At 39.6% G+C, this 17892-nt stretch overlaps 1 protein-coding gene across 6 annotated transcripts in view; it reads right to left on the bottom strand.

Annotated features, from left to right (window-relative positions):
• The window catches only part of EIF2AK4 (eukaryotic translation initiation factor 2 alpha kinase 4), a 115711-nt gene extending 99376 nt beyond the window's left edge, over positions 1-16335 (bottom strand). For all 6 annotated transcript variants that reach the window (XR_010839647.1, XM_059058993.2, XM_067028951.1 and 3 more), the window contains exons 1-3: positions 16092-16335; positions 3957-4069; positions 983-1085 (exon numbers count right to left, since the gene is read on the bottom strand). Coding sequence is in view for 5 of the 6 variants with exons in the window: in XM_059058993.2 (XP_058914976.1) it covers positions 983-1085; positions 3957-4069; positions 16092-16235 (360 nt within the window). In the remaining variant the exon portion in view is untranslated. The remainder of the gene's footprint in view (positions 1-982; positions 1086-3956; positions 4070-16091) is intronic.
• Positions 16336-17892: the final 1557 nt, after the last annotated feature.

The raw sequence follows: 17892 nt of genomic DNA, 5'->3' as shown, positions 1-17892 counted from the left end.
ACCACATCTTCTTTATCCATTCGTCTGTCGATGGGCATTTAGGTTGCTTCCATGACCTGGCTATCATACAGTCACTTTCTATGCTACAACAATCACTGAAGTTCTTGGAAACGCAACTTAGATGGCTGTGACTCAATGTGTTATAGAATGCAAGTAGAAAACTGTCCAGGCACTTTCTTAGTGGTCCAGCATAGACATGGAGGCCTAGGGTTAGCCTTTACTTAGCTCTTCTCACTTATTATAGGATGGGATAGTTAAGCATGAGCTACCTAGGCAAAAACACTGAGTGATCTTATACAAAAGTGAGGAAATAGATGATATTTAAGAGATAATAATACTCTCAGTAATTATACATACAGTATACACAGAGTTAATAAACACAGTAATGCTCTGCCTAAGAAGTCACCTAGTGTACCCCTCCAGAGAGAGTTCTGCCACCCAAGGGGGAGCTCATGTAGAACCTGATGTCACAGAATTAAAAAAGAATCAGTACTGAACTAGGTGTAAATGCTCAGGTATAAAAGGGACATTGATGGAGGAGAGTGTATTGTTAATTGTTGAGAAGGAAAACAGTCCTTCTGATATGAAAAGTGGAGAGGTGGCAAAGTTTGGTGAGAAATCACTTGTCTGCAAACATTTTCCAACATAAAGGTTGAAGTCAAGATGAGGTCATGATGTCCGGTCCAAAGTGTGCAAAAAGAATGTCCAGGTTCATATAAAGTGCTTCCAGAAGAATTCTTAAGCAACAGTACTATCTATATACACTCTACAATTTGTAATTCATAAATACCGTTAATTAAAAAAATACAAACAGCAATGTTCCCCTTTGTAGATACCACTAAAACCCAAAACATCCTAGTGAAATTTAGATTTGAGTGCAACGGGAAAGGCTTTAAGCCAAAGAAAAGGCCAGAAGGCAAACACTGTTGAACATGACAAGATTTTTACCATACTCTCATACTTCCAGTTTAACAAATCATACCTCGCCACAATGTTTTTCGGCCACTTCTTCTAGGCGGGACTTTAACAAATTAACAGTTTCATTTGACAGACCTTTGGCATTCATTAATGCTATTTCAGGGACTCTGGAAAAGAAAAAAACAAAAAGGAGTTACTCTAGAAAGTACAGATTATTTGCATTAATATTTGCTAAGTTCCAAGCTCGGGGCCTGGAGATTTCATAAGGGCCTCATTTGTGAATCCCTCTGTACCCCCAGCAACATTTCTTTTCATCTCAAAAGCATTTTAACTTTACCTCTGTTGACACGGTACTCAACATGGAGGCACCTGCAGCCTGTGGGGGCAGCAGTGGGCTGGCTAGTCGCCAGTGTGGGCAGTTGGGTGCCCTGATCCCCCAGAGGACCAGACATATGTCACTGGGGCTCGATCAGGGGTCTCCCCAACTCCTCTGTGTGACTTCAGCTTTACAACCTGATTTAAATTTTTAACATCAATTACTGTCTACTGCCTTTTAAAAAACCACTCCAGCTCTGTGTGTGATTCTAGCCTAGTAACTTCACTATGAGCTCCCTTGTATGGTAACACTCCATCCTGGCTTGCCCCTCAACATCAGTTTCTCAGACAGCTCACCTGCCAGAGTCCAGACGCTCTGTGCTCGTTATTGCACTCTGGCATAAAGCAGGACAAGAATACTAGGTGAGATGGAGCCACAGTGATCTATCTAGTATTCCTACAACATGCTCTGTCCCGGGCACTCATTCTGCTGTAAATGAGCTCACTTACTCATACATAAATCTAGTCATGCACACTCTGCAAACTCTGCTCTTCCGTGGATGCCTACCACACTCTCCTCTTCATTCCTATAGAGCGCAACTAAGAGTTAACACTTTCTACCCAAGGAAAGTACAACCAGCCCTTGGGGTTCTTTTATTTCCAACCAATACACATCTAATAACAACTCTGAGAATAAGTAGGCTTCATTTGAAGAGAAGATGATTCATCACTTCCCACCAAGCACTTCTGAGTAATTCATGGCGTTTTACCTTGGCGAAGCCTTTACTATTCACTTACCTATGGATTCTCTCAATGTTTCAGTATGATAGATTGCTACAATCATCAATCTAGTTGGATAGATGGAAATCTGAGAGAGACTACTGAGTCTATGTGTGGTCCAGCCAATCCAGGATTGTCTCTCTCACAGTAGCATCAAGGACTATTTTGCAGAAAAGGAAAGTTTTCCTGCCCCATATCATCTCAAAAGATAGGAATGTTTCCCCAAGTCAAGACTCACATAATTAAAAAAAAAAAATCAAGCAGTCATTATATAGCAATATTAACAGAATTGTGAAAAATTCAACTGCAACACTAATTAAACTTGCTTTAAAATTTCCAATGTTCTCTTTATGCCTTTGCTACATAATTCATAATTTTATGTAGCTGATATTATAATGTTTACTTTTTAACTTTTTGTGAAGCATTTGCATGCTGTTTCTTAAAGAATATTTTTACCAAGTGGACACATCAAGATTTACTTGATGAGTTCTCTAAAGTAGTGGTTCTCAACCAGGGGTGATTGTGTCCCCCTCAGAGGACATCAGTCAATGTCAAGAGGGCAAAGAAGCTCTGCGCCCCTCCCCACATTCCTTGTCTAAGCATCTCTTCCATCTGGCTGGTCCTGAGTTGTATCCTATATAATAAACCAGTAATAGTAAGTGAAGTGCCTTCCTGAGTTCTGTGAGCTGTTCTAGCAAATTATCAAACATGGGCATTATGGGAACCTGCAAATTTATAGCCAGTTGATCAGAAGTACTGGGACTTGCAACTGGCATCTTAAGTCTTGTTGTGGGACTGAGCCCCTACCACAGCTATCAATTTTAGTGTCAGAATTGAATTGAATTGTCTGGACATCCTGTTGGTATCAGAAAAGACACCACCTATACGGTGTCAGGAAAACTAAAACCTAGAGAGGCACTGTCTTATTTTTCTTTCATAAAATTAATCACCCTTCAATTAATGCATAAATTAACTTTCTGAATACCTACTATATATACTCTAGGCATAGAGGTTGGGCAAAAAGTGGGTTACTAAATTTGAGGAACTCAACTTGACCTATCTGTATTTTCATATTCTCTATCACGTCTTAAGATGACAAGTCCCATACATTTACCACCCACTGTGTAAGGCAGGACTTCCTTTTAATGTCACTTTCCTTCACTGGCTTCCTACACAACAAGCTCAAACCACAAAACATCATTCAGGCCAACCTGCTTTTCTACATGGAATGTCTGGGGAAAGATTACATGGAATATGCATGGTACTTTAAAAAAAGAATACTCAAGTCCTGATAGCTAATGCTTTTGTTTTACAAGTGAATCGCAGCCAGAGGGAGTATCATCTTCAGTGGGAGTTTAGAAATACGTGAGGTTTTCAGCTGTCTCACTGACTGGGGAACTCTCTTGGCATTAGTGGGTAGAGCCCAGTGATGTTACACGCCCTGCAGGGTGTGGGACTGCGTGGTGAAGACTCCTTAGCAGTCCCCCCACAGGAACAGGGCAACTCTAAATCCTCCTTTACTCTAGGAAGTAAAGGTCCCATTGGACCTTTACTCTAAGTCCTAATGCCTATCATACTTTAAAACTAAGTCCACAAGGCTTTTATAGTCACTGCACCTTTATCTTTTTCTTCTAGATTGTTCCTCTTACTTGTTTATGAAGAATTAAACAAACAAAAGTTAACATATCAGAGGAAGCAAACATTAGTCATGGAGCAAATATTACCATCCATAGAGACTACTAACTATAAGCTGACTTAACAGGAGACAGGTTTCATGAAAATGTCTATTGCTGATGTAGTTTTGATGAAATGCAAGTGATAGGAAATAAAATTTTACATGGAATAGGGGCCAGAAGGAGAAAACACCATTAACTTCAACCTGTTCCTATGTTTTCAAAACAGAGAAATGAAATCACATCAAAGCTATTTCTAAATGTACTCACACATCTGGATAGGTGGGTGGGCATTTCACTCTCAAATCCACTTTCACATATACCTCTTCACCAGTCAAGCCCTGAGGGTATAGAACTAAATTGATTTCAGGAGGCTCTTTGACCTAAAAGAGAAAAAGAAAATCTTTTTTTCTCTAGAGAGCCAATCATTAAAGATTAAGATAAGAAATATTAATATTTTAGCCAAAAGTTCTACTTTTTAAACATTACACATAATTTTATTTTATATAGGCATTGGTCACATTTTCCTAAAGCATGGTTTAAAAACAAAACCTGGAGGGCAGACAGCAGAAGCAAGAAGAACGACAATCCTGCAGCCTGTCGAACAAAAACCACATTCACAGAAAGATAGACAAGATGAAAAGGCAGAGGGCTATGTACCAGATGAAAGAACAAAATAAAACCCCAGAAAAACAACTAAATGAAGTGGAGATAGGCAACCTTCCAGAATAAGAATTCAGAATAATGATAGTTAAGATGATCCAGGACCTGGGAAAAAGAATGGAGGCAAAGATCGAGAAGATGCAAGAAATGTTTAACAAAGACCTAGACAAATTAAAGAACAAACAAACAGAGATGAATAAAATAACTGAAATGAAAACTACACTAGAAGGAATCAACAGGAGAATAACTGAGGCAGAAAAACGGATAAGTGACCTGGAAGACAGAATGGTGGAATTCACTGCTGCAGAACAGAATAAAGAAAAAAGAATGAAAAGAAATGAAGACAGCCTAAGAGACCTCTGGGACAACATTAAATGCAACAACATTCGCATTATAGGTGTCCCAGAGGAGAATAGAGAGAGAAAGGACCAGAGAAAATATTTGAAGAGATTATAGTCGAAAACTTCCCTAACATGGGAAAGGAAAGAGCCACCGAAGTCCAGGATGCGCAGCAAGTCCCATACAGGATAAACCTGAGAGACACACCAAGACACACAGTAATCAAATTGGCAAAAATTAAAGACAAAGAAAAATTATTGAAAGCAGCAAGGGAAAAATGACAAATAACATACAAGGGAATTCCCATAAGGTTAACAGCTGATTTCTCAGCAGAAACTCAACAAGCCAGAAGGGAGTGGCATGATATACTTAATGTGATGAAAGGGAAGAACCTACAACCAAGATTACTCTACCCGGCAAGGATCTCATTCAGATTTGATGGAGAAATCAAAAGCTTTACAGACAAGCAAAAGCTAAGAGAATTCAACACCACCAAACCACCTCTACAACAAATGCTAAAGGAACTTCTCTAAGTGGGAGAAGAAAAAGACCTACAAAAGCAAACCAAAAACAATTAAGAAAATGGTCATAGGAACATACATATCAATAATCACCTTAAACCTAAATGGATCAAATGCTCCAACCAAAAGACACAGGCGTGCTGAATGGATACAAAAACAAGACCCATAGATATGCTGTCTACAAGAGACCCACTTCAGACCTAGGGACACATACAGAATGAAAGTGAGGGGATGGAAAAAGATATTGCATCCCCCAAAGTAGCTATACTCATAACAGATAAAATAGACTTTAAAATAAAGAATGTTACAAGAGACAAGGATGGACACTACATAACAATCAAGGGATCAATCCAAGAAGATATAACAGTTATAAATATATATGCACACAACATAGGAGTACCTCAATACATAAGGCAACTGCTAACAGCTATAAAAGAGGAAATCGACAGTAACACAATAATAGTGGGGGACTTTAACACCTCACTTACACCAATGGACAGATCTTCCAAACAGAAAATTAATAAGGAAACACAAGCTTTAAATGACACAATAGACCACATAGATTTAATTGATATTTATAGGACATTCCATCCAAAAACAGCAGATTACACTTTCTTCTCAAGTGTGCACAGAACACTCTCCAGGATAGATCACATCTTGGGTCACAAATCAAGCCTCAGTAAATTTAAGAAAATTGAAATCATATCAAGAGTCTTTTCTAACCACAACACTATGAGACTAGAAATGAATTACAGGGAAAAAAACGTAAAAAACACAAACACATGGAGGCTAAACAATATGTTACTCAATAACCAAGAGATCACTGAAGAAATCAAAGAGGAAATAAAAAAATACCGAGAAACAAATGACAATGAAAAGATGATGACCCAAAACCTATGGGATGCAGCAAAAGCAGTTCTAAGAGGGGAAATTATAGCAATACAAGCCTACCACAAGAAACAAGAAAAATCTCAAATAAACAATCTAACCTTACACCTAAATAAACTAGAGAAAGAACAAACAAAACCCAAAGTTAGCAGAAGGAAAGAAATCATAAAGATCAGAGCAGAAATAAATGAAATAGAAATAAACAAAACAATAGCAAAGATCAATAAACCTAAAAGCTGGTTCTTTGAGAAGATAAGCAAAATTGATAAACCATTAGCCAGACTCATCAAGAAAAAGAGGAAGAGGACTCAATCAATAAAATTTGAAATGAAAAAGACGTTACAACAGACACCGCAGAAATACAAAGCATCCTAAGAGACTACTACAAGCAACTTTATGTAATGAAATTGAAGTAATGAAATTGAAACTGTGACTTAAAATCTTCCAACAAACAAAAGTCCAGGACCAGATGGCTTCATAAGTGAATACTATCAAACATTTAGAGAAGAGCTAACACCCATCCTTCTCAAACTCTTCCAACAAATGCAGAGGAAGGAACACTCCCAAACTCATTCTATGAGGTCACCATCACCCTGATACCAAAATCAGACAAAGATACTACAAAAAAATAAAATTACAGACGAATATCAGTGATGAATATAGATGAAAAATCCTTAACAAAATACTAGCAAACAGAATCCAACAACACATTAAAAAGATCATACACCATGATCAAGTGGGATTTATCCCAGGGATACAAGGATTCATCAATATATGCAAATCAATCAATGTGATACACCATATTAACAAATTGAAGAAAAAAACCATATGATCATCTCAATAGATGCAGAAAAAAGCTTCTGACAAAATTCAACACCCATTTATGATAAAAACTCTCCAGAAAGTGGGCAAAGAGAGAAACTACCTCAACATAATAAAGGCCATATATGACAAACCCACAGCAAACATCATTCTCAATGGTGAAAAACTGAAAGCATTTACTCTAAGATCAGGAATAAGACAAGGTTGTCCATTCTCAACACTATTATTCAACATAGTTTTGGAAGCCCTAGCCACGGCAATCAGAGAAGAAAAATAAATAAAAGGAATACAAATCGGAAAAGAAGAAGTAAAACTGTCACTGTTTGCAGATGACATGATACTATACATAGAGAATCCTAAAGATGCTACCAGAAAACGACTAGAGCTAATCAATGAATTTGGTAGTTGCAGGATACAAAATTAATTTACAGAAATCTCTTGCATTCCTATATACTAATGATTAAAAATCTGAAAGAGAAATTAAGGAAACACTCCCATTTACCATTGCAACAAAAAGAATAAAATACCTAGGAATAAACCTACCTAGGGAGACAAAAGACCTGTATGCAGAAAACTATAAGACACTGATGAAAGAAATTAAAGATGATACAAATAGATGGAGAGATATACCATGTTCTTGGATTGGAAGAATCAACATTGTGAAAATGACCATACTACCCAAAGCAATTTACAGATTCAGTGCAATCCCTACCAAACTACCAATGGCATTTTTACAGAACTAGAACAAAAAATTTCACAATTTGCATGGAAACACAAAAGACCCTGAATAGCCAAAGCAATCTTGAGAAGGAAAAACAGAGCTGGAGGAATCAGGCTCCGGGACTTCAGATTCTACTAAAAACCTACAGTAATCAAGACAGTATGGTACTGGCACAAAACCAGAAATATAGATCAATGAAACAGGATAGAAAGCCCAGAGATAAACCCATGCACATATGGTCACCTTATTTTTGATAAAGGAGACAAGAATATACAATGGAGAAAAGACAGCCTCTTCAATAAGTGATGCTGGGAAAACTGGACAGCTACATGTAAAAGAATGAAATTAGAACACTCCCTAACCCCATACACACAAAAAAAAACCTCAAAATGGATTAGAGACCTAAATGTAAGACCAGACACTATAAAACTCTTAGAGAAAAACATAGGAAGAACATTCTTTGACATAAATCACAGCAAGATCTTTTTTGACCTGCCTCCTAGAGTAATGGAAATAAAAACAAAAATAAACAAATGGGACCTAATGAAACTTAAAAGCTTTTGCACAGCAAAGGCAACCATAAGCAAGACGAAAAGACAGTCCTCAGAATGGGAGAAAATATTTGCAAACGAATCAGCAGACAAAGGATTAATCTCCAAAATATATAAACAGGTCATATAGCTCAATATTAAAAAAACAAACAGCCCAATCCAAAAATGGGCAGAAGACCTAAATAGACATTTCTCCAAAGAGGATATACAGATGGCCAGGAAGCAAATGAAAAGCTGTTCAACATCACTAATTATTAGAGAAACACAAATCAAAACTGCAACGAGGTATCACCTCACACCAGTTAGAATGGGCATCATCAGAAAATCTACAAACAACAAATGCTGGAGAGGGTGTGGAGAAAAGGGAACCCTCTTGCACTGTTGGTGGTAATGTAAATTGATACTGCCACTATGGAAAACAGTATGGAGGTTCCTTAAAAAACTAAAAATAGAATTACCATATGACCCAGCAATCCCACTACTGAGCATTTACCCAGAGAAAACCATAATTCAAAGAGAGACATGCACCCCAATGTTCATTGCAGCTCTATTTACAATAGCCAGGTCATGGAAGCAACCTAAGTGTCCATTGACAGACGAATGGATAAAGAAGATGTGGTACATATATACAATGGAATATTACTCAGCCATAAAAAGGAATGAAACAGGGTCATTTGTAGAGACGTGGATGGACCTGGAGTCTGTCATACAGAGTGAAGTAAGTCAGAAAGAGAAAAACAAATATCGTATATTAACGCATATATGTGGAACCTAGCAAAATGGTACAGATGAACCAGTTTGCAGGGCAGAAATAGAGACACAGATGTAGAGAACGTGTGGACACCAAGGGGGGAATGTGGCGGGGGGTGTTGGTGGTGGTGGAGTGAATTGGGAGATTGGGATTGACATGTATACACTGATGTGTATAAAATGGATGACTAATAAGAACCTGCTGTATAAAAAAATAAATAAAATTCCAAAAATCCCAAAAACCTGTAAGACAGAGTACATATTTCTTTTCAAAGTTCTCTGAGGAGTGACTTGAAATGTCCCATGTAGCCTCCATTCATTCAAATGTCACTGAGTGCTGATGACCTTCTGAGTGCTGCCCTAGAGACTGAGAGTTCAGAGGCAAATCTACACAGACACAAACCCAACTAGCTGGCACAGACTAGAAGACAAATGAATGCTTTCAAAAAGTGATGAGTGCTGTAAAAAAGACAAAGCCAAGTCATGGGACATAGTGGTGGAGGAGGAGAAGGTAAGCAGACAGGCAGGTCAGGGGAGGCCACTTGAGCAGGGGATACTTCGAATATCAAGATAACAAGTGAAAATCTTGACATGAAGAAATCTGATAGCTCTTCTAAAATTGTTTATGCTTTCAACCAACTGCTTTTCACCAAATACTGCATTCTTCTTTATTTATGTACGCTTCTTCCAAAAAGGATTTGAGGCAGTTTATATTATCTATATATCATGAGAAAGGGGAGGCTGAGGGAACATATACGCATGTGGTCCAGACACTTGACCAACTTTGCAAGGTAGGTGCAATCTCCTTTGTACAGATATTTTACAGACAAGGCTGCTCAGGCTCAGACTTTCAGTTTCTTGCCCACCAACACACAGCAACAAGTCTGGACTTCAAATCCAATTCTGACTCCCAAACCTGTCTTTTCCATCAGCCCTCCCTTGTTAATGCCAACCCTGAGTTGCTGTGACTGAGCCTTGACTTTCCCTTGGAATGTCCAGGCAGCCAGGGCAAAAAGAGCAATGTGGCATTATCAGAAAAGAGAAAAGATAAAAATTCTTCTAAGGGTAATAAAGTACTTAGCAACATTAAATTCTAATAGAAATTTATAACATGAACCTTACATGTGGCACCATGAATTACACAATCAACTATGTATATAAAATACATAAGCTTGGTTTTTATTTCTTTTTAACAGAATCCCTGATTTTTTAGCTGGATACATTTCCCAGATGCCTTTGCAGCTCAGTGTGGCTACTGGATTAATTTCTGGCCAGTAAGATGAAAGAACTATAATACGCAATTTCCAGGAAGTGAATTTTATCAAAGGAAAGGGATGAAACTTCTTCATCCCCTTCTCATTCCAGCTGGCTGGAATGCAGATGTGATGACTGGAGGTCAGACAGCCATTTTAGACCACAAAGGGCACATTAAGGATGGTAGAACAGCAATTCAGAAAAAGCCATAGACTCCAGACTTTTACATGTAAAAAAATAAAGTTTGTTATTTTAAGTTTTCTGTCATATGTAGCTAAACTTAATCCTAACCAGTACAGGCTCACTGGAAAAAAAAAAAAAAAAGACAGTCAGGGAACAGTGCTTTCAGAGGTAAGAACAGAATATTTGCCAGGCTTCTCTCAAGCGAACTGGGAGGCTTCCCAACATGTGAAGATGCTTTTATGCAAAACATGTTTAGGATACCAAGTGTTAGCTCATATCAGGGCATTCAAGGACTCCTGGAGCTGAACAGGACTTGATTAAAAAGTTCAACAATCAAGATGTTCTAAAGATTAGAATTGGGTAAGACCTCCTTCATGCCTTTAGAAGATAAATGGTCATTAGAATTCAATGTTGATAAAATCTTTGATTTAACCTGCACAAGGAAATAATGAATTCCTGGAATATTTGTAGGTAAAAAAACTCAAAGTAAGGGGTAACCAAAATTTTTTGAGAGCACCTAATGAGAGGAAAACACAATGCAGAATGTGTAGCTACAAAGTATACAAAATTCTACATGAGAGAAAAGATTTGTTTTGAAGACTGAAAATGCAAGTGACATGAGGGCAGCATAATAAGTAGTCATGGAGAGAAGGACACGCTACAATGAGAGATGAGTTAAATTTGCTTCTCAATGAGATCATGAAGTTGGAGACTCTCCTGAAGTACTATCAAATAACCAAACAAAACTTCAAGGTATAAAAAGTGAAAGAGTAACACAAACTCAGTCCTAAAACATAAGAGAGGTAATGCTCATTTGGACTAATCCCCCCCAGAATTAAAAAAATTAAAAACATTAGCTCTTCAAGAAACAAAACCCAAAGATCTTAATACACCCCACAGGATGAGGAACACTGACCCAGGGGACCCTCTTTTCAGCCCAGTGCACAACACCTGGAAGAGTGCCCGGCCAACACTGGCAGAAACTCCAGTTTCTCAGTCTGAATGTGGTTTTCTTGGGCACTTCCTCACACTCAGGCCCCCCAAAATAAACTGATGTAAGCATGTGTCTATTTCTGTTAAAAGTACTGGAGTGAAGGATAAGAACTATAAAAAACTGAGAATTTTATCAGCCATTCCACATAGGAGCGAATCTTTTGGTTCCAAGGCATGAGGGTTAATGACAGCCTGCAATTAAACTCTACTGGTTTACAAGATGAGTGAGGACGAGGTTTGGGAAATTAATTAAAAATACTAACACAAGAGGGAGAGGGATGGACTGGGAGTTTGGGGTTGGTAAATGCAAACTATTACATTTAGAATGGCTAAACAACAAGGTCCTACTGTATAGCGCAGGGAACTATATCCAATCTCCTGGGATAAACCATAATGGAAAAGAATATTAAAAAAAGAATGTACCTATATGTAAAACTGAATCAATTTGCTATACAGCAGAGACTGGCACAACACTACAAATCAACTATGCTTCAATTAAAAAAAAATACTAACACAATTTCTTCATTACACAACCATATAAATATACTTGACACTACTGAACTATACACTTAAAAATTGTTAAGCTAGTATATTTTATGCCATGTATTTTTAACCACAGCACATAAAAGAAAAAGTTACACAATTCAAACCACTTTCAGGTGTTTGGTCTAGAATTGTTACCTAGATTCTGCTCATCACATCCTCCTTACATTTTGATGGCAAGATTTGGCTCTTCATGGCCTCTTGTTTCTTACCTGCCTCTGTTCTCATATGCTGTAATGTGGGGAAGAAACTAGTCTGTGTGAAAAAACAACAAATGTAGCAATAAAGTAACATGTGCAAGCTAGATAATCCCGGCAAGTCTTTGGTTTTAAGTCTGTGAAGATGCCCCTCCCCGCAAAAAAAACTGATGATAGTAAAATCTAAGAAATTAGATTTTATGTCAAATGCCTTAATCACTGACTTCCCCCCATATCTCTTTTTCTAAATAGACCCAAATACATTTGGGAATTATTTCAGTTAATAAAAAAATTTTGAGAGCTTTTTCCAAGCACTAGGCATGTACGTGTGAACAAATATAGAGACTCTGTCCTTATGAAGCCAGCCTACTCTCATACAATGTAAAGGTGGCATTTCAAATTAGTGGAAAAGATGGAAAAAAATCATCTGTGTTAGTCTAACTGGCTAGGTGGAGGTGAAAGTGGGCAGCCTAGATTCATACTCAGACAGAGGTAAGAACTTTAAAAAATAAAAAGCTATTTCTATATTTATTTGATGGAAGTTTAAAAACAAAGTCATGAAAGAATTAAAAGAAAGTCTTGAAGAATTCATTTTTTTGGTAACACTGGAGCAGGGAAAAAAACAAACCATAGGGACCATGTAACCACAATAAAATGAAAAAAAAAGGTCATTTTGACTATATTAAAGTTTTAAAAAATTGCATAAATTACCTAAATATCAAAATGCATAATGGTTAATTAGGGAAAAATATTTGCAATATATGACCCCCAATGCTAATTTTCTTAACATATAAATTAACATATAAATAGCTCTGACATATGAATAAGAAAGTAGACAACAGAATGTAAAAATAAACCAAACAACACTGAACAGTTCACAGAAAAAAATCCATGGCTTACAGGCAAAGGTGGTCCTCATAATTTACAACTAAAGAAGTAAAAATGTTTCATCTATCTACTGGCAAAGATGAAAAAGTCTGACACTACATTGTTGGTGAAGATGTAGGAAAAGAAGCACTCATACACTACGGGTGGGCCCAGAGACAAAAGCAAGGCTTTAGGAGGGAGGTTTGCAATAGCTATCAAATTATAAATGAGCAGACCTTTGGCTGACAGAAAATTAGCCAAGATAATTAAGTTAACAATAAATTTATAACTCTAGAGGAAATTATATTTTCAACTAGTGGTGTCCAAACTTTAGTATGTAAAATAATTTTTAGCATGTACTCCCAAAATGTTATTTATAAATAACATACATATGCTACTAAACCAAAATCTACATTATAACACATCCCCCAAAAAGAAGTTTAAAAAACTTCAGATGTTTAAAAAACCTAAAGTTTACTCAGGTCAATAATTCTGAGCTGAACTTAACTGGCAACAAATTTGGCCTGAACTGACACGAGGCTATTAATAGTCTTTATCCATCCCACTGAGTGTGAATATTTGAATATTCGCATGGTTTGTTGTGTTTGATTCTGCATGCTGCTCCAGACACTGAGTGAGGTATTAGGAATGTGCACATGTGGCCATGAACACAAACACTTCTGAATTCTGAAACGTATCAGGCCTCAGGGTTTTGCATAAAGGATTGTGGGCTTGCATAACCTTTCCCTAAAGACTGGCAAGTAATAAGTATTTGTTGAATGACTACATTTTTTTAAAACCTTTTTTAAAATTGAAGTACAGTTGATTTACAGTGTTAATTTCTGCTGCACAGCAAAGTGACTCAGTTATACACATATATACAATCTTTTATATTCTTTTCCAATTTGGTTTATCCCATGATATTGAATATAGTTCCTTGTGCTATACAGTAGGACCTTGTTGCTTATCCATTCTACATGTAATAGTTTGCATCTACTAAACCCAAACTCCAAGTCCATCCCTCTCCCACCCACCCCCCCTTGGCAACCACAAGTCTGTTCTCTATGTTGAATGACTACATTCTGATTCATCCTTATGACCACCAATTATTTGCCTAGCAAAGTGTTAAGGCTATTTGCTCGTGTACCTCAGGGTACAGCTATCTGAATCCTTCTACCTGCCTATTACAGTTTTTGATTTTGTTTGCTCTACTATCTTGTTATAAAGACCACCAGCTATAAATTCTGAGATTATCAGTATCCCTACCTACAGCAGTACCTTTTTCTTTTCTGTTTTCTTTCAGTCTTAGGACCAGATAATTAAGCTGTGTAAAGTAAATACACGGTCTCTGAATGAAGTCTTAGGAACTTTGTATTGAGTCCCAGTGTACACTTTGCAACAGGTATTTTGGCTTCATGAGCCGACTTCCTGGTTCTCAATGTTTGGGAACAGAGAAGTTACCAGATAACCAGAAAGTTACATGTTATTTTATTACAAGCTTCTATAACGGGAATATTTACATTTTTACTATTTCAGCTTAAAAATAACTCTTGAAATTAAGCACTAGAAAAGTAAGCTCCCTCAGGGAAGTGGGTTTGGTTTGGTTTGTGCTGGACTGTATTCCCAATACCTAGAACAATAAATAATTAATGAAGGAAGGAAAACGTTGGGTGAGAAGGAAAATATTTTGCCCTGACAGCTCCCGAAGATCCTATTTCTTCAGAAAATCCCGGATGTGCTGATAAGGCACATGTTGTAAAATGCCAGAATTAAAGGTAGATGAAGGGGGCTTCCCTAGTGGCGCAGTGGTTAAGAATCCACCTGCCAATGCAGGGGACACGGGTTCAAGCCCTAGTCCAGGAAGATCCCACATGCTGCGGAGCAACTAAGTCCCTGTGCCACAGCTACTGACCCCGCGTTCTAGAGCCCACGTGCCACAACTACGGAGCCCACGTGCTGCAACTACTGAAGCCAGCCCGTGTTCCGCAACAAGAGAAGCCACTGCAATGAGTAGTCCGCACTCGCCACAACTAGGGAAAGCCCGCGTGCAGCAGCGAAGACCCAACACAAACAAAAATAAATAAAATAAATAAATTTAAAGGTAGATGGAAGAAGGTACTACTTTTAAAATAATACTATAAAGATAAGAGTTTGGTAGATAATTCTTCAAGGATGATGAGGGAAAGACTGTATCAGCAGCTTATAATGTGCCTTAACTTACTTCCAGACAAAAAGGAAAATAATATTTTAAGTCAAATGCCATTTTAAAAGGGTGGACTCGGCACACTCCCTCTCCATTAGTTAAGAAGACTCTATTCCATACTCTCTAAGCGCCTTGTAAAAAGGTATAGAGGGGGCTTCCCTGGTGGCGCAGTGGTTGAGAGCCTGCCTGCCGGTGCAGGGGACACGGGTTCGTGCCCCGGTCCGGGAAGATCCCACGTGCCGCGGAGCGGCTGGGCCCGTGAGCCGTGGCCGCTGGGCCTGCGTGTCCGGAGCCTGTGCTTCGCGATGGGAGAGGCCACAACAGTGAGAGGCCCGCATATCACAAAAAAAAAAAAAAAAAAAAAAAAAAGGTATAGAGGAAAGTTCCTCCACACAGCACAATACAGGGAGGATGCCTGAGGAGTACAATGGGATTACATGGTTAATAGTTTTGAACACATACAGGAGGGTGAGACTTCTGACTGAAGGCATCAGTAAGATCTGTGCAGGAGCTCCCAAATCGTTCCCAAAGTTGCAGTGGGAATGCGCTGTTGTAACAAACTCAAGGGCTGTCAGGGAGGAAAAATGGCAGGGCAGTAAGGAGGCAGGGAAGTTATGGAACGTCAGTGGGAATAAGAAACAGGGCCAGGTAAGACTGGAGCCGACGTGGGTAAAAGGCTGTAAGAGAATTCGTCCCAGTTGGGGGTTCTGGAGAACCTCCAAGCAGCTGCGAGAGCAAGGACAGAAAGTGAGCGTGGGTAGAATAGTGAGGGATGAAAGGACCCCAGAATCCTAAGGGGGGGGTCGGCTGTTCGGCTCCGGCAGGGCCGGGCGGGCCTGGCTGGGGTAGATCGAGCCAGGGGAGCTGGGCCGCAGCACGCTAGCCCCAACCAGACAAGCCACGTTCCTACCCGTCCGCACGCGTCCGGTCGCAGGTCCTGGAAGTCGGAGCCGTAGATGGCCTCCAGGGCCTGCAGCTCGTGGTCCTGTCGCTGTGGGTAGCTCTCCGGCGGCTCGTCCCGGCCACGCCCGTGGGCCCCGCGGCCCCCAGCCATGGTAGTGCGGTGGGCAAGGCAAGGCAAGGCAGGCGGCCTTGCGCAGGTGGGTGGGCTCTAGGCGGGCTCTGCTCCGGGGGCGGGATCGTGGGCGGGGCTCCAAGCCGGAGGCGGGGTCAGGGATGGGGAGAGCTCCGCGCTTGGGGGAAGGATCGCAGCCGGAGCTCCACGACGGGAGGGGGCATGTGGGCGGGGCGTCGAGCCGGGGGCGGGGTCAGGATGGGGGTGGGGCTCGGCGTCCAGCAGGATCCCCGCCGGAACTCCGCGCCCCTGACGGGCTCTTGGGTGAGAAGCGGTGTCACGAACGCTATTAGCGTGTGAGCAGCTTCGGCATGGGAGCGAGGCTGGGGGAAGGTTTAGCCCACATTCTGCTGGGGGAACTGAGCGGGGGAACCTGCAGGGAAGTGGGAGATCAAATCCATCAGAATGGAATGATAATGCCAAAGGGTATGGTTTTCAGGAAATAAGTCTCTTTCACAGAAGTGCCTGCTGGAACTCCTTCACTCTGGCATTGGTAGGAGACGAAACTCTGAAGGGCAGACTTTGATGGGTTTTCCAGCCGCTCTGACTCACCTTAAGCCTTCCCAGAAGACGACCAGGAGTAAAAATCGAGACCACTACTCCCCTCCCCGCCAGTTTTTTACCCTCGAACTCGTCCCCTTAACCATAGATTCAACATCCCAGTGCATGTTCTCTGTTCCTACATGCCTACCCTAGGGGTCAACAGTACCACCATGCAATTTCAACTGAAAAATGTCTTTCCACTCAGGCATCTTATGAGCAACACTCCCATGAAGAGAATTATGTTGCATGCCCAGTTTACTTAATGTGAATTGAGGAGGTCTTTCTGTTATATCCTGTCTCCAATCATATTTTTTCAAGTTTATAAAATAACCTATCTACCCAGACATTGTCATTACATCTCATTTTCAGTTGACTACTAATGCTGCATGTTGATTTAGAATAATCATATCGTATTACCTCAAGTTAAGTTTAAGTGACATTTCCTTCTGTCTGCCTTGCTTACCCCTATACTATTTGCTAAATAGTGATTATTTATACTATTTGCTAAATAATGATTATTTAAGTATCTTGCTGTCATCTATCTACTCAGTTGTGGCCAGATAACACAAAGGCACTAGTTTGACCCAAGGCCCCTTCAAACCATCTTCTCCTTCCTTCCCCTAGGGACCTGTTCTTTTTCCAGTGATGCCTGTCTAGGTAAATGGCACCACCCCCTCCCCGTTGGCCCAAGCCAACTAAGAGTAATACTGGATTCCTTCTCTCTCATCTCTCACATCCATATAGTTACCATTTCTTCCGTTCATCCACTTCACTCCATCCCTCTGCCACTAACTTGGTTCAGGTCACTATCATCTCTTCCCTGGATGACTTCAACAGCTGGGAAACTAGTCACTGCTTTCATTCTTGCCCCACTTTAAGCCATTCTTCCTATTGCAGCCAGAGTAATGTTTCTAAATTAAAAATATGATCATACCACCCCAGTTCTTAAAATCCTTCCATTTCTCCATTTTTTTAAATTAAAATACTGTAGTTATGGAAAAATTTCACACATACATTAAAAGTAGGGGAAATATTACATACAATACCCCCCTGTACTCATCACTCAGCTTCAACAAATTTAGAATCTTATTCA

The sequence above is a fragment of the Kogia breviceps genome, chromosome 3 (genome assembly GCF_026419965.1).
Source record: "Kogia breviceps isolate mKogBre1 chromosome 3, mKogBre1 haplotype 1, whole genome shotgun sequence".
Classification (NCBI taxonomy): domain Eukaryota; kingdom Metazoa; phylum Chordata; class Mammalia; order Artiodactyla; family Physeteridae; genus Kogia; species Kogia breviceps.
The sequence above is the reverse complement of the archived record's forward strand: the minus strand, read 5'-3'. Positions and strand labels throughout refer to the sequence as shown.